The sequence below is a fragment of the Salmo salar genome, chromosome ssa16, assembly GCF_905237065.1.
Source record: "Salmo salar chromosome ssa16, Ssal_v3.1, whole genome shotgun sequence".
In the NCBI taxonomy this organism is placed as follows: Eukaryota; Metazoa; Chordata; class Actinopteri; order Salmoniformes; family Salmonidae; genus Salmo; species Salmo salar.
The window spans coordinates 72,183,364-72,209,849 of record NC_059457.1 but is presented as its reverse complement, the minus strand read 5'-3'; the positions used below and the strand labels follow the sequence as shown (position 1 = coordinate 72,209,849).

At 40.1% G+C, this 26,486-nt stretch overlaps 1 protein-coding gene across 1 annotated transcript; it reads right to left on the bottom strand.

Moving 5' to 3' along the window:
- Window positions 1–316: 316 nt before the first annotated feature.
- On the bottom strand, window positions 317–21,616 carry LOC106574516 (zinc finger protein 271). Its single transcript, XM_014150441.2, has 2 exons — window positions 20,779–21,616; window positions 317–5,801 (listed from the first exon to the last, which is right to left on the bottom strand). The coding sequence occupies exon 2, from the start codon at window positions 5,387–5,389 to the stop codon at window positions 3,200–3,202; it is 2,190 nt and encodes a 729-aa protein (XP_014005916.2). The 5' UTR covers window positions 5,390–5,801; window positions 20,779–21,616; the 3' UTR covers window positions 317–3,199.
- Window positions 21,617–26,486: the final 4,870 nt, after the last annotated feature.

The following is a 26,486-nucleotide window of genomic DNA, read 5'->3' as shown; positions in this document are numbered from 1 at the left end:
ATAGCTACTGTAAATTGGACAGTGCAGTTGGATTAACAAGAATTTAAGCTTTCTGCCCATATCAGATATGTCCTCGGATTTTTTTGTTACTTACAACCTCATGCTAATCACATTAGCCTACGTTAGCTCAACTGTCCCGCGGGGGGGGGTCACCGATCCCACAGGTTAAACTCCAACAGTACTGTACTGAATTGCTGTTGAACGGTGTGCACCGTTTTGGGAAAATGTGTCATTCAGTACAAACCGTTGGATTAACTAAATGCACCCCAGAAATGGGCTGCCTGTGTAAACACAGCCAAAGAGAGTCTCCCCAACATTTGAACTATGCCCACTTGTCTTTTATTCAAAATTATAGTTTGCAAGGCAGATTGTATAACACAGAGGGAACAACAATATACAAATATGAACATGATTAAAAGCAGAAACACACAAAACATTTTTTTTTAATGTGAACATCTACCCCATCTAGTGACATGTAAAAGCCTAACTAATTATGGTATTGGGTTGCCTGACAACACCCTGAACCTAATTCCACTGCTCTATCGCTACATACATTGGCTTCAGAAAGTATTTATACCACTTGACCACATTGTGTTACAACCTGAATTCAACATGCATTTAAAAAAATAAAAATAAATCACACCCATCTACACAACATACACCATAATGACAAACGCGATATGTTTTTAGAAAATGTATTAAATTATATCTAATTTACATAATTCACACCCCCGAGTCAATACTTTGTAATCGCCGCCAAAGGTGCTTCTACATCTTTGAGTCGTGTTGGGTATGTCTGTATCAGCGTGGCACATCTGGATTTGGTGATTTTCTCCCATTCTTCCTTGCAGATTTTCTCAACCTTAAGTTAGATGGGGAGCGGCAGTGACAGAAGTTTTTCCACAGATTTTCAATGGATTTCAAGTCTGGGCCACTCAAGGACTTTCACAGTCTTGTTCTGAAGCCATTCCAGCATTGCTTTGGCTGTATGCTTGGGGTCATTGTCCTGTTGGAACGTAAATCTTCGCCCCCAGTCTAAGGTTATTTGCACACCTTCTTATCAAGGATTTGCCTGTATTTGGCTCCATTCATTGCTCTCACTATCCTTTCAAGTCACCCAATCCCTGCCGCTGAATAGCATCCCCCATAGCATGCTGCCACCACCATGCTTCACCGTAGGGATGGTGTTAGATGGGTGATGAGTTGTGCCTGGTTTTCTCCAGACATAGCGCTTTGCATTCGAGGTCAAAGAGTAAAAATTGTCTCATCAGACCACAGCATCTTTTGCCTTATTCTCTCAGTCGATCACGTGCTTTTCTGCAACCTCCAGGGGTGCTGTTATGTGCCTTTTTCTCAGGAGTGGCTTCTGTCTGGCCACTCCCGTAAATCCCAGATCGGTGAAGTGCTGTAGAGACCGTTGTCCTTCTGACAGGTTTTTCTATCTCAGTCAAGGAACTCTGTATTTCTGTCAGAGTGATCATTGGGTTCTTGGTCACCTCTCTGACCAAGGTCCTTTTTGACCGGTTGCTCAGTTTGGTCGGACGGCCAGCTCTCGGCAGTCTGGGTAGTTCCACATTTTTTTAATTTCCCAATGAGGGAGACCACTGTGCTCTTGGAAACTTTCAACACTCTAGAAATTGTTTTATACGGTACCCTTTCCCAGATATATGCGTCATCACAATTCTCTCCCGGAGATCTACAGACAGTTCCTTGGACTTCATGGTATAGCTTCTGCTCTGACATGCACTGTCAACTGTGGGCCTTTATATAGAGGTGTGTTTCTTTCTAAATCATGTCCAAACAATTGAATTGGCCACAGGTGGACTCCAATCAAGTTGTAGCGACATCTCAAGGATGATCAAAGGAAATTGGATGCACCTGAACTCAATTTGGAGTGTCATCGCAAAGGGTGTGAATACTTAAGTAAATTTGATATTTCATTTTCTATAAATTTGATAACATGTTTTTTGAAATGTTTTCACATTGTCATGTGGTAATGTGTATAGATGGGTGAGAATTTTTTTTGATTTAGAATTCAGGTTGTAACAACAGATTGTGGAATAAGTCAAGGGGTATGAACTTTCTGAAGGCGTTGCCATCCTAGAAGTTATTTGTGTGACTTCAAAATAAGAAGCACTGTACAAAACAAAATCATCAGTGATTGGATAGTCTAAAAAATCTTAACCACGCAAAGTATCAAAGTTGATAACGTCATCATGCAGGCCGGCGCTGGCCCAACCCATCGATTTCTGGGACCAATCAGAAAGGTCAGAATGCGTTCGCATTCTAAGGCAAATCCAGACTCATTGTGGAGAAGAAACATCAGTTGGCGGGATCGTTGTAAATGGTTGGCCAGGCAAGGTATTGGGCTTTGTCTGTAGAGTTCAGTGGTGTATCTGATCTGTAGATGCCCACCCTGCCTTGTCCTAACTCCGGGTCGCTGATCCCTCGTAGGTGGCAGCCAGCTGGAGAATTTGTTTGAACTCTGCAGCTTAAATGTATACACTCGAAGGTTGTAGTTGGGAACCTTTCATTGGCATCTTTTCAAAGTAGCTTGTGGCCCACCTGATAATCAAAATATCAACATTAAAGCTGCAATATGTCACTTTTTGGGCGACCTGACCAAATTCACATAATGTGTGTTATAGATCTGTTACTCATCAAAAGCAAGTCTAAGAAGCGGTAGATATGTTCTATGTGCGCCATTTCTATGCTTACCGTTCTTTCACTTTCGGTTTTGTACACCAGCTGAAAATACAGTCTTTTCTGTTCTGGAAAATATATTTCACAACGGTATAGATGGTACCATTGTACACTATACTTGCTTGTTTTGTCACATAAATTGAAATTAGGCGAACTATTCGAATTTTAGCAACCAGGAAAATGGTGGAGATTTCTGCATTGCGCATCTTTAATACAATATAGCTGACTGCAAATCACCAATGGGGAAGGCCCATAATTTAACAATGAACGCTATTGATAGTATACTATGCTTTTGTTGAAACAAAATATTAAAACATTTCAAATAAGACTTTGAAAAAAATAAATACTTAAATGAAAACAGTAATACTCAGACTTGTGTATCAGCAACAGTCTGTCTGTGTGTATTTTCTACAGTCTGTGGTGGCAATTCCAGGCCACCTGGTTAGAAATCACATTGGTATTGCAGGAACCCACCCAATCAAACACCACTTCTGCATTATAGATCAAGGAACTCTGAGACACCAGAGTAGTGCCTCTTCTCGTGGCGTTTTCTGTCGCCATCTTGGGAGAAGCGTTGCCCACAGACAGAGCATTGGTATGGTTTCTCTCCGGTATGAACTAGACTGTGTCTCTTCAGTGACTCTTTTCGAAAGAATCGTTTTCCACAGTCTCCGCACTGATGATTTCTCTCTCCAGTATGAACCCTCCTCACGTGTCTCACCATGCCATCTATGCGAGTAAAAGTCTTTCCACATTCCAAACAAGGATAGGTTGCTCTTTCACCAGAGGTATGTGTTAATATATGTGTTTTGTATGATTTTGTATACGCAAAACTCTTCCCACACTCAGTGCAGTGATATGGTTTCTCTCCAGTGTGTACTCGCATGTGTATTTTAAAGTTGTGAATCTCCTTTCCACATATTGTGCAGAGAAATTTCTCTCTTTTTCTCAAATGTGTTCTCCTGTGTCTTTCAAAAAGTCCCTTGTACAAGAACTGCTTGTCACAGTCAGGACAGTGAAGGATCTCTCTGTGTACTAAAAAGTGTGCTTTCCAGTCAACCAGATCTGAAAACCTTTCATCACACTTTGAACAGCGGTAACTTTTCTTGTGTGTTAGCTGATGTTTTTCAAGCTGTTCCAATCGGACAAAGCTTTTCACACAGTCAGAGCAGCGGAAATTACGTTCCTCCTTCATATGTGTTTTTTGGTGTGACTTAACATGATCTAATCGCGCAAAACTTTTGTCACAGTCAGGGCAGTCGTAAGGCTTCTCTCCTGTATGTGTTCGCTGATGTCTTATAAGACGATTCTCTAGTCTGAAGCTCTTACCGCAGTCGGAGCAGATGTATGGCTTCTCTACAGTACTAAAACTCTCTGTCCAGTTATCAGAAGTATCTTCAGGATCCTCTTCATTCTCCTGCGTTGTTTGGGGTAGTCGCAGTTTTTCTGAGTGTTGATTCTTTCGAACTGAACTTTTGTAAGGGGAGTCTTTGCCTGGCTGTGACTGGCCCATTTTTCCCCCTGGTGCACTAGCTCGCATTTTACTCTTCTGCCTGCCTCTGCTGGCTGTTCTCTGCTGTGTGTGCACACAATCTACATTCATTTCAGTTTGATGGTTCAGTGTGACATTATGTTCCTCTTTTATATGTATTTTTTGGTGTAATTTAAGATTATCTAATCGAGCAAAACTTCTCTCACATTCAGGGCAGTGGTGAGGCTTCACTCCTGTATGTATTTCTTGGTGTAATTTAAGTTTGTCTAATCTAGCGAAAGTTCTATCACAAACAGGGCAGTGGTGAGGCTTCTCTCCTGTATGTGTTCGCTGGTGTCTTATAAGATCCCTCACTTTTCTAAAGCTCTTACCGCAGTCAAAGCAGTAGTGAGGCTTCTCTCCTCCAGGACCGAAACCCTCGATCCAATCATCCGAGTCATCAGTATCTAGGGGCTCCCCTTCCTTCTCCTGCATTGATTTGCTATGTGTTGGTGTTCTCTTTCCTGGAGCCCTAGCTCGTATTTTACTCTGCTGCCTTTTACTCTCTCTGACTTTGCTGAATGTTCTCTGCTGTGTGAGCACACAATCTACATTGGATGCACTGCTGGTAGCTTTGAAGGTATTCTCCAGCTGGTGTTTTTTAAGCTTCTCTAATAGGACAAAGCTTTTCACACAGTCAGAGGAATGAAAAATACGTTTGTCTTTTGCATGTATTTTTTGGTGTGACTTAAGCTTATCTAATCGAGCAAATCTTCTGTCGCAATCAGGACAGTGGTGAGGCTTCACTCCTATATGTATTTCTTGGTGGATCTTTAGCTTATCTAATCGAGCAAAACTTTTGTCGCAATCAGGGCAGTGGTGAGGCTTCTCTCCAGTATGTGTTCGCTGGTGTAATTTAAGCTTATCTAATCGAGCAAAACTTCTGTCACAATCAGGGCAGTGGTGAGGCTTCTCTCCAGTATGCGTTCGCTGGTGTCTTATAAGATCCCTTACTTTTTGAAAGCTCCTACCGCAGTAGGCGCAGTAGTGAGGTTTTTCTCCTCCAGTACTGAAGCCATCAGTATCTAGGGGATCTTCTTCATTCTCCTGCGTTGTTTGGGGTTGTTGTGGTCTTTCTGAGTTTTGATTCTTCTCTGATTGGCACTGGACATTGGCTGGGCATTGATGTTTTCTACATGAACACACGGTCTTCATTTTCCATGCTGCTGGCAGCTTTGAAGATATTCTCCTGCAGGTCCTGTTGCTTTTCCACAATTTCAGTTTGACGAATGTGTGTGACAGCTTTATCCAGTGTGAGTTCTGGGTCCATTTGTAATTGCTTGGACAGTCTTCTGTCAAGTAAGCCTGCGACTAGTCTGTCTCTTATCATCTCACTGAGCAGAGCTCCATAGCCACAATGTTCTGACAAACAATGAAGTGCAGAGATAAAATCATCTGCTGTCTCTCCTGCTTCCTGTTGTCTTTGGTTGAATTTTGTTCGTTCTAATATTACATTCCTCCTAACTACCAAATGTCCATCTTGCTGCTCATTATTAGAACTGTGGAAGCGTTCCCCCTCGATCAGGTTGTCATCTTGCAGATCTTCTGAGGTGTCCATCTCCTCTTCCTGGAAAAACATTTTAAAAATGGCATAATTACCAGTAGGCTTAGTAGCATCTGTGTTCTCTAAAACATCATTTTGTAATAGATAATATAGTCTACTTTTCATTACGGTTCAAGTCCAAATTAGAATAGATAGCATTCAATAAATAGCTAAACATAACTTAGGTATATACATTTTTACAGTAGTAGCTAGTTCTAATCATTTGAAATACCTAGCAGTATCAACATTATAATGTATTGCTTTTCATTAGGTCTAGAGCTCACCATAGTATAGGCTACCCAGTGGGCATATGACATGATAAAGACGTCATTTTCCTGGTTGAAATTTGGTCAGGACGTATTTTTCATGACATCTTTTCGACGTCATGAAAAATTATTCTTATTTGGGTTGATATCTGGCTTTGGGTTGAAATCTGATTGATCTACTGACCAGTTATCTAAAGCATGAAACACACTGAGAATCTCACTGCCGATAGGTATTTATCACTGAGAGAGGCCTTCTCTTGCAAGAACAAATGCGGTACCTGCTGCGTGCCAACCCGGTAGCGACAAACTTAGTGTTTCTACTTGTAGAATCGCAATACTTGTCAGTGGCCAACAACTTGTCTTTAACCTATCTAGGGGGTGTGGGACACTACCGTCCCACCTGGCCAACATCCAGTGAATGTTGGCCATGTTGGCCAGAGCGCCAAATTCAAAAACAGAAATACTCATTATACAAATTCATGAAACATACAAGTGTTATACATCAGCTGAAAGATAAACTTCTTGTTAATCCAACCGCTGTGTCAGATTTCAAAAAGGCTTTACGGCGAAAGCAAACCACGCGATTATCTGAGAACAGCGCCCAGCAGACAAATCATTACAAACAGTTAGCAGCCAAGAAGAGGAGTAACAAAACTCAGAAATAGCGATAAAATGTATCACTTACCTTTGATGATTTTCATATATGATTGCATTCCCAAGACTCCATGTTGCACAATAAATGTTCGTTTTGTTCGATAATGTCCCTCTTTATATTCAAAAACCTCAATTTTGTTTGTGCGTTTTGTTCAGTAATCCATTGGATTAAAGCGCGGTCACAAAAGACAGACGAAAAATCAAAAAAGTACCATAAAAGTTTGTAGAAACATGTCAAACGATGTTTATAATCAATCCTCAGGTTGTTTTTGTCATAAATAATCGATCATATTTCAACCGGACAAAAGCTTCGTCAAAAGAAAAGGAGAAACAAGAAAGGTGCGCTCCCGGTCACTCGCTGGACTCATGTCTGGAAATTTCCACTGTCCTCTCATTGAAAGTGGTGTATCTCCCTCATTTTTTCAGAGTAAAAGCCTGAAACAATGCCTAAAGACTGGCCACATGTAGTGGAAGCCATAGGGATCGTGAACTGCGTCATAAGTCTTTGTATGGTGGATAGGCTTTCAATGGAAAAACAGGCATTTCAAAATAATAGCACTTCCTGGATGGATTTTCCTTAGGTTTTCACCTGCCATATCAGTTCTGTTATACTCACAGACATTATTTTAACAGTTTTGGAAACTTTAGAGTGTTTTCTATCCAAATCTACCATTATATGCATATCCTAGCTTCTGGACCTGAGTAGCAGGCAGTTTACTTTGGGCATGCTTTTCATCCAAAATGTTGATTGCTGCCCCCTACCCTAGTGAGATTAACCCAATCAGAGAGCATGAATCCCCACTTGGGAGACCAACAGGAGTGACAACAAAAAGGGAAGAAAAATAGGAAATTGTCTCCGTATATCCACGGATGAGCCAGTCACACTTCAAATGCAATGTATGCTATGGGATGGTAGCTAGCTAAGTGCACAGACAATATTGAATATTTACTGCTTATTACATTACACATCAAATCTCCTATTCGTGGTCAGTATCCATAAAGCCCAGAGCAGACTTGTTTAGGAAGAACAGTGTGTTAGCAAGAATAGAGTTGTCATCGTCTGACTCTCTGATGCAGCGGTCCAGTAGGTGCTGACTAGAATGAGTTGCTTATCAGCTAACTAGCCAACTTTACATACTATAGAAAACCAAAGCTTCGTTGACGCGAGAGTTCACGGAGCAGCCTGTTAATTACAATCAAACAAGTGAAAGCACGGTCATCGTGAGAAAGATGCATCGTTAAAAACATTTGTAAACAACTGGTTGCAGTTCAGAGCCAACCTGGATACTAAGGAGATCCTGAAGGAAATCGACGAGTATCAACAGCTTTATGCTATGGAGGAACAACATACTCCATCGTAGAAAGATCCGGCTACCTCACAAAAGAACTCTAACCCAACCAAAAAAATTAAATAAGACATTCATCTACAGACAGGGACGATTTACTTACCGTTGAAGTAGAGGCCAGTGCTCTTGCTGGAATCCATGCACTTTAAAAGTTGTGTGAGGAGGTAGCAGAGCTGTGGGGGAGTTTGGAGTTTAGCCAGAGTGATATTAAGGAGAGAACAAGGCACTCACAGCCAAGGTAAAAACCCTCGATTCCAACATGGATTGTCTACTCAGGGGAAACAGGGTGATGAGGGAGTCGCTACGAGACATACAAAGCCGTAGCATGCGTGAAAATCTAATATTTTCTGGGATTCCTGATGACGCATCCAATAATCCAGAGGGCGCAATAAAGGAATTCATGCAATACCCCTTTGTAACTTTCTCTAGAGACTAAACAGGGTGGCTTTCCACAAAGTACACAGACTTGGAGCTCAGAGCGACAAGACCAAAGGTCCCTGACCAAATTCAGTCTCAATTACCAATTTCCACAGAAGATAAGTGAACGTCGCAAGAGGCTGTATCCTGTACAGAGGCAACAGAGGGAGAGGGGTAAGCGTGCCTTTCTCATTGTGGACAAACTCTTTATAGATGGACGGCTCTTGCGAGACAGCTCCATAACACCATGGCTGTACTAAATTCTACGGGGACATCAGGTTATGAAAAAAAAAAAAAAGGATGGGAACTGTAAAAATATCTGAAAACTATGAAGTTGATATGAACATACACGCACTCAATTACATGCTCGCTTACACATACAGACATACACACACGGACTTATACACACACTTGATCTCTCTCTCGTCAATAACTTTTCTATAATTTAATGTTTGTCTATGTCTGTCTACATTTTTATCTATGTTTACAACAAGCAAGGGGAAGATATCAGAACAGGTACATTGGGGAATAATATATTGTACGGGATACATTTGTACTGTAGTGAAGCCGTCTATATAGTAATGGAAGATGTCGGCCATGATCACGTGAAACGTCAATTGCTATGGAAATGTTGGGATGTGTTTTTCTATGAAAATTATGTTAAAGGTAATTATTATGCAACTATGTTGGTGATACAATATGGATTACAATTATCATCCTGAATATTAAGGCTATTCTCACTTCATGTTACCAGTGGTGTAAAGTACTTAAGTAAAAATACTTTAAAGTACTACTTAGGTCATATCTGTACTTTACCATTTATGTTAGACAACTTTTACTCCACTACATTCCTAAAGAAAATAATGTACTTTTTACTCCTTACATTTTCCCTGACACACAAAAGTACACGTTACATTTAGAATGCTCAAGCAGAACAGAATTATGGCACCTATCAATATAACGCTTGGTCATCCCTACTGCCTCTGATCTGACAGACTCACAAAACACAACTATTGTGTTTGTAAATTATGTTGGAGTGTGCCCATTTCTGTCCGTAATTAAAAATAATACGAAAATAGTGCTGTCGGGTTTGGTTAATATAAGGAATTTGATGAATAGCATTTACTTTTACTAAAGTATGACAATTTAGTATTCTACCACTGTTAAGTACATTTAAAACCAGATACTTTTAGACTTTTACTCAAGTAGTATTTTACTGGGTAACTTTCACTTGAGTCATTTTCTGTTAAAGGTATCTTTACTTTTACTCAAGTATGACAATTGAGTACTTTTTCCACCACTGCATGTTACACACTGACACTCAACCATGCAAATTGGCTGGGTTATTATTTATTTGGACATCACACAGTCTTATTCAGACATCATACACTCGCACTAAATCACATCCAATGTCATACACATCAACCTACTCCAATTGACTACACACACAATATCTTGACTAAATTTTCGAACATCTGTGGCATTAGCTCACAGGCAAGGGAATAAAACAAATATTGCTAGAACCTGTTTGAATTCTAAATATCAGACATTTGAAATCTCCGTCATAATACCTCTTATGGCAGTAACTTTACAAGCACTAATTATGGTCAATTTAGACTGAGAATAGTATCTAGTTTTGGTAAGGGGTGAAATAAGTATATCCAGTTATAACTAACAGTTTAGCTGATTATAAAAAAAAGTCTACGTGGCTAAAAGAAAAGGAATATAACATACTGTTTACAGGAAACTCACTCTTCAAGCTAAATAGTTTAAGCAGATGTTCTCTTTTCCGACTCATCCTCATCCACTTAATGACGATTACGGTAAGGAATACTTTCCAAATAATACTTTTTCCAAAAAATTTTTTACAAAAACTACAGAAAGATCAGCGCGAAGGCCAAATTGCAGAGGAAGAACTTTGAGGCTTTTAAATCCATTCAGTCTGGAAAAACCCCAGGGCTTGATGGCATACCGGTAGAGGTATATCAAGCCTTTTTTGATATACTCAAAGCTCCATTGTCAGCTTGTTTTAACTACTCCTAAAGAAATGATAATCTGTCAGGTACTCAGCAGGAAGGTCTGATTTCACTATTACTAAAACAAGACCCAGATGGCAAATATAAAGATCCAGTCTAAAAAAACTGGAGGCCTCTTATACTTCAATGTTGTGATGCAAAAATACTATCGAAATGCATAGCACTCAGAATTAAAAAAGGTTTTAGCGGGTATTGTTCATCCTGATCAGACAGGATTTTACATAGACGATAGATTGGAGATAATATACGACAACAACTAGAAATAAATAGAACATCAAACATCTAAGAAGCCAGGCCTGGTATTTATAGCGGATTTTGAAAGGCATTTGATAAAGTAAGACTGGATTTTACGTATACATTTTTTCAATTTCGGTTATTCTCTTATAAAAATTGATAAAAGTAATGTATTGCAACCCCAGGTGTAAAACAGTAAATTGCGGCTACTTCTCAGAGTTTTGAATTGTCAAGAGGAGTTAAACAAGGGTGTCCACTGTCACCATATCTATTCATTATGGTCATCGAAATGCTAGCTATTAAAATCAGATTCAATAACAGAGGATTAGAAATCCAAGGCTTAAAATCAAAAGGTGTCCACATATGCCGACAACTGAAGTTTTTGATTAAGTCCGCAAGCTAGATCCCTGCAATGTCTCATTGAAGATGTAGATAACTTTTCTGGACTCTCTGGACTAAAACCTAATTATGATAAGTGTACAATATTACGTATTGGATCTTTAAAAAAATACAGCTTTTACATTACCCTGCAGTTTACCTATAAAATGGTCTGACGGTGAAGTAGACATACTTGGTATTCATATCACAAAATATATAAAATGTGCTCTCCACAATGAATTTCAATACAAACATTTTAAAAATAGACAATATCCTGCAACCATAGAGGTAAATACCTGTCTATTTATGGACAAATTGCCCTGATTTACTCCTTAGTCATTCTCAGTTTACTCACTTATGGCACTGCCTATTCCTGATGATTTGTTTTTCAAATCATATGAGCAAAAGATATTTTGCTTTATCTGGGATGCTAAACCAGACAAAATAAAGCGTGCCTATCTATATAATGAATAGGGTAGGTTGAGATTATTAAATATAAAAGCACTAAACCTCTCTAAAAGCTTCACTTATTATAAAGTTTTACCTGAACCCTATGGTTCTCAAGTAGATTACTAAGAAAAGCTCATCCATTTTTTAAAAATGGCCTGAAAAGATAGAACAAATATTATAACTCAACTCAAAATGTGCTGGTTGATAAAATACCTGTATTTATGGGAAAGATGTTTGAAAAGGGTATTTTGTTCTTAAATTATATTGTACATTGGAATGGTAGAATTGTGTCTTTCATGGAGTTATCAGAATTGTATGGGAATGTCTGCTCAATCCAAGGGTACAACCAGCATTACCCCAAAAATGGAGGAGGCAGATGGCTGAGGTAGGGAACTGGTTTGTCTTCCCAATAGAAAAGGATCAAAACTGGCGGAGGAATAAAAATAGCATAAATAGGAAAGTATACCCGTTTCATTTGAGGACCAGGGTGTTGACGGCTGTGCCATACAGATTACAAAATAGTTGGGAAGAGATTTTTGATGTACCGATTCCATGGTACAGGGTGTATGAGTTGATATATAAAACCACGCAAGATTCAAGACTTCGTGCTTTCCAGCTAAAATTATTATATAGTATTCTTGCCACCAACAAAATGTTGAATATTTGGGGCATACAATCATTGAAGCTCTGCCCTCTGGTAGCCTGTTTCTCATCTCAGGTTCAGGAATGGCTAAAATGCATAACATTGTTCTAAAATTGACCATGAAATAGTACTGTTGGGAGATTTGGAGAGACCGGGTCAGTCAATTACTCATACTGGGTAATACTGGGTAATTACTCAATTACCCAGTAAAAGTATTTATCTTCAACTCGCAATCTGTGGATTCGATTAGATAGAATTTCTATGTTAAACATCAAATCAAATTTTATTTGCCATATACACAAGGTTAGCTGATGTTAATGCGAGTGTAGCGAATTGCTTGTGCTTCTAGTTCTGACAGTGCAGTAATATCTAACAAGTAATCTAACAATTCCCCAACAAACAAATCTAAAAGGGGTGAATGAGAATATGTACATGTAAGTATATGGATGAGCGATGGCCGAGCGGCATAGACAGGTACAATAGATGGTATAAAAAATATACATGTGATATGAGTAATGTAAGATATGTAAACATTATTGAAGTGGCATTATTTAGAGTGCATTGTATAAAGTGACTAGTGATCCATTTACTAAAGTGGCCAGTGATTGGGTCTCAATGTAGGCAGCAGCCTCTCTGAGTTAGAGATTGCTGGTTAGCAGTCTGATGGCCTTGAGATAGAAGCTGTTTTTCAGTCCCTCGATCCTAGCTTTGATTCACCTGTACTGACCTCGCCTTCTGGATGGTAGTGGTGTGAACAGGCAGCGGCTCGGGTGGTTGATGTTGTTGATCTTTTTGGCCTTCCTGTGACATCGGGTGCTGTAGGTGTCATGGAGGGCAGGTAGTTTGCCCCCGGTGATGCGTTGTGCAGACCACACCACCCTCTGGAGAGCCTTGCGGTTGAGGGCAGTGCAGTTGCCATACCAGGCTGTGATACAGCCCGACAGGATGCTCTCGATTGTGCATCTGTAAAAGTTTGTCAGGGTTTTGGATGACAAGCCAAATTTATTCAGGCTCCGGAGGTTGAAGAGGCGCTGTCGCGCCTTTTTCACCACACTGTCTGTGTGAGTGGACCATTTCAGTTTGTTTGTGATGTGTGTATGCCGAGGAACTTAAAAAAATTAAAAAATAATTTCCACCTTCTCCACTTCTGTCCCTTCGATGTGGATAGGGGGGTCCTCCCTCTGCGGTTTCCTGAAGTCCACGATCATGTCTTGTTTTGTTGACGTTGAGTGAGAGGTTGTTTTCCTGACACCACGCTCCAAGTGCCCTCACCTCCTCCCTGTAGGCTGTCTCGTCATTGTTGGTAATCAAGCCCACTACTGTTGTGTCATCTGCAAACTTGACGATTGAGTTGGAGGCGTGCATGGCCACGCAGTCGTGGGTGAACAAGGAGTATAGGAGGGGGCTGAGCACACACCCTTGTGGGGCCCCAGTGTTGAGTGTCAGTGAAGTAGAGATGTTTTCAGTGCTTGGCCACACACTCAGTTACCGATTACCTTTTCAGCCACATCCCAGCGAAAGGAGAGAACAGAACCACCCCTCCTTAAATCCATAGTCATTGACAGTAAGTTTCAAATGTTTTTTTCCTCTTTGATACGCTGATCTTCAATGTGTAATGATTCCTACTAACCAGCTTGGTAAGAGCTAAGTTTGTACTAGCCAGAGTTGTGGACTTTAGTGATATGACTTGGACTCGGGTCTGACTTGAGTCACAAATTTGATGACTTGAGACTCAACTTGATATAAAATAACTAGACTTGACATCGAGGCTCAAGACCTGAGACCTTGACTTGAGACTGATGACTTGAAATTATGTGGCCAGGTTTTGTAAAATTTTGTCACTAATTTTGGGGCAGTCTCCATGGATTCCCCTAGCAACAAAACGTGCAACAGATTGGATATTGAAACGCATACTTGGCCCTCTGATTGGACCAGTAAACTTAGCACAGGTCAGCACAGGTCCGGTGAGCTAGTGAACAGATTTGCTGTACAGCTATTGGATCGGGGGCAGTGCAAACGTCAATTTGTAGGGAGAGAGGATTGCCATAAATAAATATGCAGCTCCAAAAATGTTTTGGTGATCAAGAATATTAACTGTTTACTTTGCAAGCTCACCAGCAATGGGGCATCAAGCAACAGTTAGGCCTACTAGCATGGTAGGTGAAAATTGCCTGAAATGTATTATTTTTGCCAGAGATCTTAGTCGCATTCTGCTTGGTGCAGGATAACCGGAGTTGGGCTTGCCCGTGGCCACCTTGCCCACCGAATGGGGTCATGTTTGCTGGGAAGTGCATATACAGTGCATTCAGAAAGTATTCAAACCCCTTGACTTTTTCCACATTCTGTTACATTACAGCCTTATTCAATCTACACACAATAGCCCATAATGACAAAGCGAAAAACAGATTTTTAGAAATGTTTCCAAATGTATAAAAAAACAGACTCAAAATTGAGCTCAGGTGCATCCTGTTCCATTGATCATCCTTGAGGTGTTTCTACAACTTGATTGGAGTCCACCTGTGGTAAATTCAATTGATTGGACATGATTTGGAAAGACTAAGACCTGTCTAAATATGGTCCGCAGTTGACAGTGCATGTCAGAGAAAAAACCAAGCCACGAGGTTGAAGGAATTGTACGTTGAGGGGGAGAAGGGCTCCCGAGTTACTCTGTGGAGACGAGAGAACCTTCCAGAAGGACAACCAACTCTGCCGCACTCCACCAATCAGGCCTTTATGGTAGAGTGGCCAGACGGAAGCCACTTCTCAGTAAAGGCACATGGACTCCAAAGGACTCTCAGACTATGAAAAATCAGATTCTGGTCTGATGAAACCAAGATTATACTCTTTGGCCTGAATGCCAAGCGTCACATCTGGAGGAAACCTGGCACCATTCCTTACGGTGAAGCATGGTGGTGGCAGCATCATGCTGTGGGGATGTTTTTCAGCGGCAGGGACTGGGAGACTGGTCAGGATCGAGGGAAAGATGAACGGAGCAATGTACAGAGAGATCCTTGATGAAAACCTGCTCCAGAGCGCTCAGGACCTCAGACTGGGGCGAAAGTTCACCTCCCAACAGGACAACAACCCTAAGCACACAGCCAAGACAATGCAGGGGTGGCTTAGGAACAAGTCTTTGAATGTCCTTGAATGGCCCTGCCCGATCAAACATCTCTGGAGAGACCTGACAATAGCTGTGCAGCGACGCTCCCCATCCAACCGGACATAGCTTGAGAGGATCTGCAAAGAAGAATGGGAGAAACTCCCCAAATGCAAGTGTGCCAAGCTTGTAGAGCCATACCAAAGAAGACTTGAGACTGTAATCACTCCCAAAGGCGCTACAACAAAGTACTGAGTAAAGGGTCTGAATACTTATGTAAATGTAATATCAGTTCATTAAAAATGTTAAAAACAACAACTAAAAACCTGTTTTTGCTTTGTCATTATGGGGTAGTGTGTAGATTGATGAGGGGAAAAATGATTTAATGCATTTTAGAGTAAGGCTGTAACGTAAGAAAATTTAGAAAAAGGCAAGGGGTCTGAATACTTTCCGAATGCACTGTATGTACCTCAGCTTCTGTTAGAAAGATTCTATTTGGTTTCTCAAGGGGAGGCTGTGCAGTCTTGCCCTCTACCAGTGTCCGTTCAGATAGCCTCTGTGTCAAGCTTAACCCATCCTATTTCTTTTGGGCTTTTGCCTGTGTATATTTGATAAATCTACTTCTATATTTTGTATAATATGGTGCTTTCACCTGTAAATAAATGTACACTGAGCCCATCAACCTGCCATGCTGATTTCATGCCCCTTAAGTAGAGGGCGGCCGATTTTGGCAACCGATTTGCCGATTTAAAAAAAAAAAAAATGTTATACCTTTATTTACCTAGGCAAGTCAGATTAAGACATTTCTTATTTTCAATGACGGCCTAGGAACGGGGGTTAACTGCCTTGTTCAGGGGGGATTCCAGTTACTAGTCCAACGCTCTAACCACCTGCCTTACATTGCACTCGGGTGTTGATTAAACAAGCGCATTTGCGAAAAAATGTACCTAACCATAAACATCAATGCCTTTCTGTAAAATCAATAAACAAGTATATATTTTTAAACCTGCATATTTAGTTAATATTGCCTGCTAACATGAAATTGTGTCACATCTCTAGCGTTCATTGCACACAGAGTCAGGGTATATGCAACAGTTTGGGCCGCCTGGCTCGTTGCGAACTAATTTGCCAGAATTTTACGTAATTATGACATAACATTGAAGGTTGGGCAATGTAACAGGAATATTTAGACTTCGGGATGCCACCCGTTAGATAAAATACGGAACGGTTCCGTATTTCACTGACAGGAAAAACGTTTTGTTTTCGAGATGATAGTTTCCGGATTCGACCATATTAATGACCTAAGGCTCGTATTTCTGTGTGTTATTATGTTATAATTAAGTCTATGATTTGATAGAGCAGTCTGACTGAGCGGTGGTTGGCAGCAGCAGGCTCGTAAGCATTCATTCAAAACAGCACTTTCGTGCGTTTTGCCAGCAGCCCTTCGCAATGCATTGCGCTGTTTATGACTTCAAGCCTATCAACTCCCAAGATTAGGCTGGTGTAACCGATGTGAAATGGCTAGCTAGTTAGCCGGGTGCGCGCTAATAGTGTTTCAAACGTCACTCGCTCTGAGACTTGGGAGTGGTTGTTCCCCTTGCTCTGCATGGGTAACGCTGCTTTGAGGGTGGCTGTTGTCGATGTGTTCCTGGTTCAAGCCCAGGTAGGAGCGTGGAGAGGCACGGAAGCTATACTGTTACACTGGCCATACTAAAGTGCCTATAAGAACATCCAATAGTCAAAGGTATATGAAATACAAATCGTATAGAGAGAAATAGTCCTATAATAACTACAACCTAAAACTTCTAACCTGGGAATATTGAAGACTCATGTTAAAAGGAACCACCAGCTTTCATATGTTCTCATGTTCTGAGCAAGGAAATTAAACGTTAGCTTTTTTACATGGCACATATTGCACTTTTACTTTCTTCTCCAACACTTTGTTTTTGCATTATTTAAACCAAATTGAACATGTTTCATTATTTATTTGAGGCAAAATTTATTTTATTGATGTATTAAGTTAAAATAAGTGTTCATTCAGTATTGTTGTAATTGTAATTATTACAAATAAATAAATATATATATATATATATATATATATATATATATATATATATATATATATATATATATATATATATTTTATATATTTTTTTTTTTAAGAAAAAAAATATATATATTTTTTAAGAAATCGGTCGATTAATCAGTATCGGCTTTTTTTGGTCCTCCAATAATCGGTATCGGTGTTAAAAAAATCATAATCGGTCGACCTCTACCCTTAAGACTGGTACATAGTCCATGTTAATTTATTTTTGGCAATTACATAATCAAAATGTGTTGTAGACAAAATAATGAAAAGGGCTGTCAGGTAGCCTCAATAAATAGACAAAGATTTGTTGTTGAACAAGTCATTGCATACAGTTGAAGTCGGAAGTTTACATACACAAAAGGTTGGAGTCATTAAAACTCATTTTTCAACCACTCCACAAATTTCTTGTTAACATACTATAGTTTTGGCAAGGTGGTTAGGACATATACTTAGTGCATGACGCAAGTGATTTTTCCAACAATTGTTTACAGACAGATTATTTCACTGTATCACAATTCCAGTGGGTTAGAAGTTCACATACACTAAGTTGACTGTACCTTTAAACAGCATGGAAAATTCTGGAAAATAATGTCATGGCTTTAGAAGCTTCTGATAGGCTAATTGACATAATTTTAGTCAATTGGAGGTGTATCTGTGGATGTATTTCAAGGCCTACCTTCAAACTCAGTGCCTCTTTGCTTGACATCATGGGAACATCAAAAGAAATCAGCCAAGACCACAAAGAAAAAAAATTGTAGACCTCCACAAGTCTCGTTCATCCATGGGAGCAATTTCCAAACACCTGAATGTACCACGTTCATATGTACAAACAATAGTACGCAAGTATAAACACCATGGGACCACGCAGCCATCATACCGCTCAGGAAGGAGACGCGTACCTTGGTGTGAAAAGTGCAAATCAATACCAGAACAACAGCAAAGGACCTTCTGAAGGTACTGGAGGAAACGGGTACAAAAGTATCTATATCCACAGTAAAACGAGTCCTATATCGACATAACCTGAAAGGCCGCTCAGCAAGGTAGAAGCCACTGCTCCAAAACCGCCATAAAAAAGCCAGACTACGGTTTGCAACTGAACATGGGGACAAAGATCGTACTTTTTAGAGAAATGTCCTCTGGTCTGATGAAACAAAAATAGAACTGTTTGGCCATAATGACCATCGTTATGTTTGGAGGAAAAAGGGGGAGGCTTCACTGTCCTCAATTGGGGGAACCTCTGTCCGGGACAAAGTCCTCAGGATTATGGAGCGGTGTGTTTATAAAAAGTTGTTTGACTATTATAACATGTATGAGGAGGATTAAGCAAAACTTTACCATTTAGAGATGAGTTAAACATTTTCATTATCCATGTGCTGCCATCCTGTCAGAAGGTAACAGATCATTTTATTACAATGGTTAAGATGGATTTTCATTGTGTTCCATGGTGTTATTCGCCCCCTAGTGGAGCTTTCTGGTACTTAGAAAGACTGTACGCAAACAGGAAGTAGAGAATTCGTTCTGCATGCATAGAAGCAGCTAAAAACGCTGCTACGGTGCAGGTCTTTCAGTGTAGTTATTTCTTGTCACGCTTCAGCCTCGGAAAATATTTGTTTGTAAGTTCGATTCAAGCATTTAGCTAGTGATGATAATCTTGTTATTGATAGTTGCTTACATATCAATGTTGGTTGGTTGCATTTACTCACACAAATTGCAATGCCTTTCATGTATGCCGTCAGCTGTATTACTTTGCTCGTGCGTCATGCAAACGAATTGTAAAATATACAATACTGTAGTTTCTGTTTCTAGTGTAATATGCTTTGTTATTCTACAGAGATGGTTGTACATTATTAGAGTAATGAAAGGAGTTAGCCAATTACCATATGAGTAACAATTAGCTACATGGTTTGGCGTCATGCCAGATGCATGATACCTTGGCACTTGCTTTGTATTTTCATGCAACTTCAACTTGAAATGTATAATGTACAGCTACAGTATGTCTATGTGAATTGAATACTAAAGTATATTCTTTTCTGTATTTTGCAGTTTCACAACAAACGTTTTCAATATATTCATTTAAGAAAAGTCACACCTTGGGAGTTTTATTGAAGACTTAGTTGTTAGCTATCTGTCTAGTTTTGCATGAGAACGCAATTCAAGGGCAGAATAATCCAACTACTGTCTAATTTTGATATCCTCTCTTAAAATGTTTCAGACTGATGACCAATGAATGAACGTCCCACTTCAATATGAATGGACAGAGGAGAGAACAAGCCTTTGCTACCACTCGTGTGTGTTCCATTGTAGTTGGTAAGAAAATGTGAGCAGTTGAGACATTGACATAGACAACGAGACAGGTTTAGTAGATTCTGCCTGTTAAAGATATTTTACTGTGTGTTACTGTTCTGTCGTGTCCGGCATGCCCACATTATGCCAATCGTTCATTTATTTTCATCTCTTTTTATGCTTACAGTAAGTGTCATGAAAAGCCAGAAAACTCACAAGGTTGATTGATGTGTTGCGTGCCCTCTGGAAAGTCCTAAAATATGCCCTTGACCTCCGTGGTGGAGTAGGATGCAAAGTTGATATTTTTTTCTCTCACTAAGCTATAAACAGCCACAAACGTCTTTAACTAATACCATGGAAATAGTTCTAGCCAGCTGAGTTTACAAAGTTTATTCAGGAAGGTCCTTTTCTAGTTATTTTAAAATCTCAAATTGATAGTTGTAATGCGCTGATTCTCTTCACTGCATATCTGACCCATCACACAACTCTTCAAGAGGACCACTACGCTCCAGATCGCCTTCTGTGCCGAGGTCCTTGATGAGGATCTACTCAATCACACAGCTCTTATTAATCATTAAGATAAAACCATGGGCCTTTATATACTGTGTCCCAGTCGTTCTACGCATGTCTGTGGGTGAATTATGAAACAATTACTGTATGCAGATTTGCAAAAAATTGATTTGTTTCTGCCATTTCTTGATCTATTTTAAAATGCAAGAATATGTTGCAGAATTAAACTTTAACTGGTACCTATGGAAACAAATAGAAATGTAATGAACCAAAAGAATGCAATATCCAACTTTATCCTCAGAAATACTTTTTACAGTAGGTAATAAACTGTAGTCAAGTGGTCATTACCAGGTTATGATGGTTTTAACTATAACCAGTACATAACATAGCACATAATATAGTGGTCAGAATTATGACCAACTGGTCCTATGGTGGTCAGTAAAATACCTCATACTATGGTCAGTAAAAAGACTTAACAAAAAAAAACATTCAGTTTGTGACCAGAATAAGACGTCATAGTCTTTTCATCCAGGTTTGGCCCACTGGGTAGTGTTCTAGGCTAGAACATGTTAATTGACAGTAGAAGTAGTATTTTTACCTGTGGATAGTCTGACTTCGTCTCCTTGTGTTTTATGAAGCCAGACAGCCAGGACAGTGTGGTGAGTATTTGTGTTTGTATTCCTGATGCTGCATCCCCACTCTTCCCCTTAATTTTCCTCCTTAGTCTGACATATCTGTCTCTCAATTTCTTCCATTTCGTCCTGCAAATCTGTTCTTCTACTCTCAGAGTTTGGGCTATCTCCTTCCAGCTGTTGCTGGTTATTGTGAAGTCTTTATAGTCTTTCAATGAGGTGTTGTACAAATTGCTGTACCTTCTGACCTCTTCAATTAGCTTTTGTTCGAAACTTGTGTCGTCCTGAATCTTGCTTGTCTTGGAGTCGTCAGTATAATGGGGCTCATCTTCATCTTGGTTCTCATGCATTGTTTGGTTCTGTCCTTCCTTCTCAAGTTCCGCCATTTTCTCTGATGTGTTTTGTATCTGAACAGAAAGGGTGTGGGTAAAACCACAGGATGCAAACCAACGAAGTCTGCTATGTTATTCTATGAACAACAGTTTTGTTTGCTTCTGCTGGTAGCAATTGAAGCTGTTGGTTTGATTTGATTCAAAGAAGAAAGAAAAAAAACATCTCACACGATCCAAGGCTAGTTGTTGCTACTGCACATCTACGGTCTGCTATTCCTCTCCACACCAGACGCAGTGTGATCAGGGTTAGAAAGGAACAACACAAACACAGCAACCTAAAAAAAACGATTGATAACGACTCTAGCTGACTATTTTCTGCAATCATTGGCACTTGAGAGTTGGCATTTTACATGATCCGATATGCAAATCACATGCACAGCGAAATGTCGTAAAATGCATGCAGACGTTTCACTTTACTTCTCAATGCAGAGTATGGAAAGTCCAAGGGGCCAATACGTGGCTCATCACTAGTAACCACAGCCACAAAGTCAAAATGATGTCTAAACCCCGCCTATTTAAAACATTTATATTTTTAAAATCTGATTTTAAACCTAACCCTAACTTTAAATTAGGACCAAAAAGTACATTTTTGTTTTTATGAATTTTTACTCTAGACAATTTTGACTTTGTGGCTGTGGTAACTAGTGGCAATCCAAAAAGTGTGCAGAAGAGAGAACGACCCCAGTGGGTAAAACCTGGTTAAAAAGACCTCAGTATGATGTTTTTTTACTGTCTTAAAGTTTACTGGTCGCAAACTGGTTGAAAATTACATTATTTTTTATTTTTTTACTACCACCAGTTTGTGATAATTGTGACCTATTTGACCAGCTGGTCATAATTCTGACCACTATATTATGTAGTTTACTGGTCATAGTTAAGACGTCATCATAATCTGGCAATGACCACCTATTACAACTGATTATCAACATTCTTAGAAAAAAGGGTTCCAAAAGGGTTCTTCGGCTGTCCTCATAAGAGAACCCTTTTCGGTTCCAGCCGAATAACCCCTTTAGGTTCTAGATGACACCTTTTTTTCTAAGAGTGTACTGTAAAAAGTATTGCAGATGATATTTGGATATTGACAACATTGTTCGTTACGTTTCTGTGTTTCCATAGCAACCATAATCTGCAACATATTATTTAAAATAGATCAAGCAATGGCAACAACAAATCTACATCACAATTTTTTGCACATCTGCATACAGTAATTGTTTCATAATTCACCCACAGACATTACATGCATAGAAATACTGGCACACAGTATATAAATGCCCATTGTTTTAGTTGATTAATGATTAATAGGAGTGGTGTGATGGGATGGGATAGATCGTCATCAAGGACCTCTAAGCACAGAAGGCGATCTGGAGCGTAGTGGCCCTCTTCAAGAGTGATGTGATGGGTCAGATCTACAGTGAAGATAATAATTTTGTGGAATAGACACTGGCTGGAATGCGGTTTTAACCAATCAGCATTCAGGATTAGAACCACCCGTTGTATAAAAAAAATGGCATATAACAACCGGATCCAGAAATTCAAATATCGTCGCTAGCTAGAGTAAAAACATAGTGCTTCGTCCCCGCTTGCTTGGTAAGCTACTCTGGCTCACCAAGCCACCTAATGGATATACACTACACGCATTTCATTTTTTTGTGTGTGAGCCCAACTGTTTCAAATAATTCAAGTCAGAAATCAAGTCAGGAACAGTGGGACGCTGAGTTGTAGTTTTTATTAAGCAAATATTCAACCTAGTCTAACTCAAACGTGGTCATTAACTACAATGACCATAATCCATTTCGATATCTGTTTAGAACATCTTTCCTTGATGTTCTTCTCCCCAACATCCCGCTGCTTTACTTACAAATGTAAAACAAGATTGCAGGAGAACAGGGACTACCACAGCAGTCAAATAATTTCTTCATTTTTTGTGTACATTGAGAAACTGTCTTTGTTTTCCAGCTGTTTTGTTGTGTAGACTACCTGCGATCTGTTCCAACTGCTGTATGGAATGTTGACTGATGCACTCCAGCAAGCAGGCTGCCTTCAAGCAGAGATCTATTACTGCTTGCAAGTCACAAATTCCAATCCAAGCTGGGAACTGATATGCCTCCACAAATTTTGCACTCAGTGTTAAATTGACTAAAGAACAGTTTGTTGAATTTATTTAGTTGAGATTGCCACGTGTTTCTAAGACGGATGTAAAAAGAAATGCTATTGTGTCTTGTCCAGACTCCCTGTAATACCTCCATTCTCCCTGTCCGAAAAGCCTCAGATGATTGGCGCTTTGTTAAATAAATCTTTTTTGGGATAGGCCCCTTTTTTCTCCATTTCCTGTCTGAATGACGTGCCCAAAGTAAACTGCCTGTAGCTCAGGCCCTGATGCAAGGATATGCATATAATTGGTACCATTGGAAAGAAAACACTTTCAAGTTTGTCGAAATGTAAAAAGAATGTAGGAGAATATAACACAATAGATATGGGGTAGGAGAAAATCCAAAGAAAAACTAACCAGAATTTATTTTTTGAGAGAGACTATCCTCTTAGAAATGTAAGAGAAAGGTCATATTGTAAATCCTATGGCTTCCACAGGGTGTCAGCAGGCTGTGTTCAAGGTTTCAGGCGTGTAACTTCAAAAACAGATAAGAAATAACAGTTTTAGTAGGACACAGTCTTGGAAATTCATGTTTGCGCGCCCCATGAAGAAATTACGCACCTGCTAAAATCGGTTTCCTATTGAACATACTTCTTTCCAAAATAAATATTATAGTTTGATTACATTTTAGGGTATCTGAGGAGAAAATAGAAACGTATTTTGACTTGTTGAAACAAAGTTTAGGGGTAGATTTTCAGATTCCTTTTTCTGCAAGTTGAACGAGTGGATTACTCAAATCGATGGCGCTAACTAAACAGACTTTTTGGGATATAAAGAAGGATTTTATCTAACAAAACGACACTACATGTTATAGCTGGGACCCTTTGGATGCCAAATCAGAGGCAAGATTTTTTTAAAAGTAAGTGAATATTTAATCGTTATATGTGAATATATGAAGCCTGTGCCGGTGGAAAATTTGATGTGGGGCGCCATCCTCAAACAATCGCATGTTTTCGCTGTAATAGCTACTGTAAATCGGACAGTGCAGTTAGATTAACAAGAATTTAAGCTTTCAGCCGGTATAAGACACTTATAAGTACCTAAACGTTTAAAATCCATAATATTTATGATTATTTATTTGAATTGCGCGCCCTCCAGCTTCACCGGATGTTGTCCCGCTAGCGGGACACCGATCCTTAAGAGTTTTTTTAAAGATCTCAGACCTGTTAACGATGCAGTTTATGCAAGGACTGCCGTTGTGCCGAACCCCATTACCATTCTATCTGCTGTGCCAACGTCAGCTAAATGATTTTCAGTTGTTGATTTGGCTAACTTTTTTTTTTTTTGCATTCCCCTGGCATTTATGGTAGTGAGTGGAAGCCCACTGCCGGGCAGTGGGAGAAGATGGAACAAGATGGATTTTGGCCGAAATTCTGCAAATGTTCTCATCAATTAAATATTTGATCTCAATACTCTTTTGTGTTCCAAAAAATAGCATATGTTATAGAGTGGACTAAGTTAAGTAGACTTTACCCATTGCATAAAAAAATTCTAATAAGTTACGTTATACATTATGTTGGCTGACAATTTGTTAGTTACGCTATCCTTATGAACCACACATCAAATCATTGCAGCAGTATGTACCGGTAGTATAACGTTACTTGGCTACTAATACATAAAACTTGCTAGTACATTAACTAAACTCAGCAAAAAAAGAAATGTCCCTGTCTTTCAAAGATAATTTGTAAAAATCAAAATAACTTCAGATCTTCATTTTAAAGGGTTTAATAAACACTGTTTCCCATGCTTGTTTAATGAAACAATTATTTTACATGCACCTGTGGAACGGTCGTTAAGACACTAACAGCTTACAGACAGCAGGCAATTAAGGTCACAGTTATGAAAACGTAGGACACTAAAGAGGCCTTTCTCCTGACTCTGAAAAACACCAAAAGAAAGATGCCCAGGGTTCCGGCTCATCTGCGTGAACGTGCCTTAGGCATGCTGCAAGGAGGCATGAGGACTGCAGATGTGGCCAGGGCAATAAATTGCAATGTCCGTACTGTGAGACGCCTAAGGCTGCGCTACAGGGTGACAGGGTGGACAACTGATCGTCCTCGCAGTGACAGACCACGCGTAACAACACCTGCACAGGATCGGTACTTCCGAACATCACACCTGCGGGACAGGTACAGGATGGCAACAACAACTGCCCGAGTTACACCAGGAACGCACAATCCCTCCATCAGTGCTCAGACTGTCCACAATAGGCTGAGAGGGGCTGGACTGAGGGCTTGTAGGTCTGTTGAAGGCAGGACCTCACCAGACATCACCAGCAACAATGTCGCCTATGGGCACAAACCCACCATCGCTGGACCAGAGGACTGGCAAAAAGTGCTCTTCACTGACGAGTCGCGGTTTTGTCTCACCAGGGGTGATGGTCGGATTCGCGTGTATCGTCGAAGGAATGAGCGTTACACCGAGGCCTGTACCTCGGAGCGGGATTGATTTGGAGGAGGGTCCGTCATGGTCTGGGGCGGTGTGTCACAGCATCATCAGACTGAGCTTGTTGTCATTGCAGGCGATCTCAATGCTGTGCGTTACAGGAAGACATCCTCCTCCTCCTCCCTCATGTGGTACCCTTCCTGCAGGCTCATCCTGACATGACCCTCCAGCATGACAATGCCACCAGCCATACTGCTCGTTCTGCGCGTGATTTCCTACAAGACAGGAATGTCAGTGTTCTGCCATGGCCAGTGAAGAGCCCGGATCTCAATCCCATTGAGCACGTCTAGGACCTGTTGGATCGGAGGGTGAGGGATAGGGTCATTCCCCCAGACATGTCCGGGAACTTGCAGGTACCTTGGTGGAAGAGTGGGGTAACATCTCACAGCAAGAACTGGCATATCTGGCGCAGTCCATGAGGCGGCAATGCACTGCAGTACTTAATGCAGCTGGTGGCCACACCAGATACTGACTGTTACTTTTGATTTTGTTCAGGGACACATTCTTCCATTTCTGTTAGTCACGTGTCTGTGGAACTTGTTCAGTTTGTCTCAGTTGTTGAATCTTGTTATGTTCATACAAATATTTACACACGTTAAGTTTGCTGAAAATTAACAGTTGACAGTGAGAGAACGTTTCTTTTTTTGCTTAGTTTAGTATGCTTATTGAATCCTAGTATGGATATATT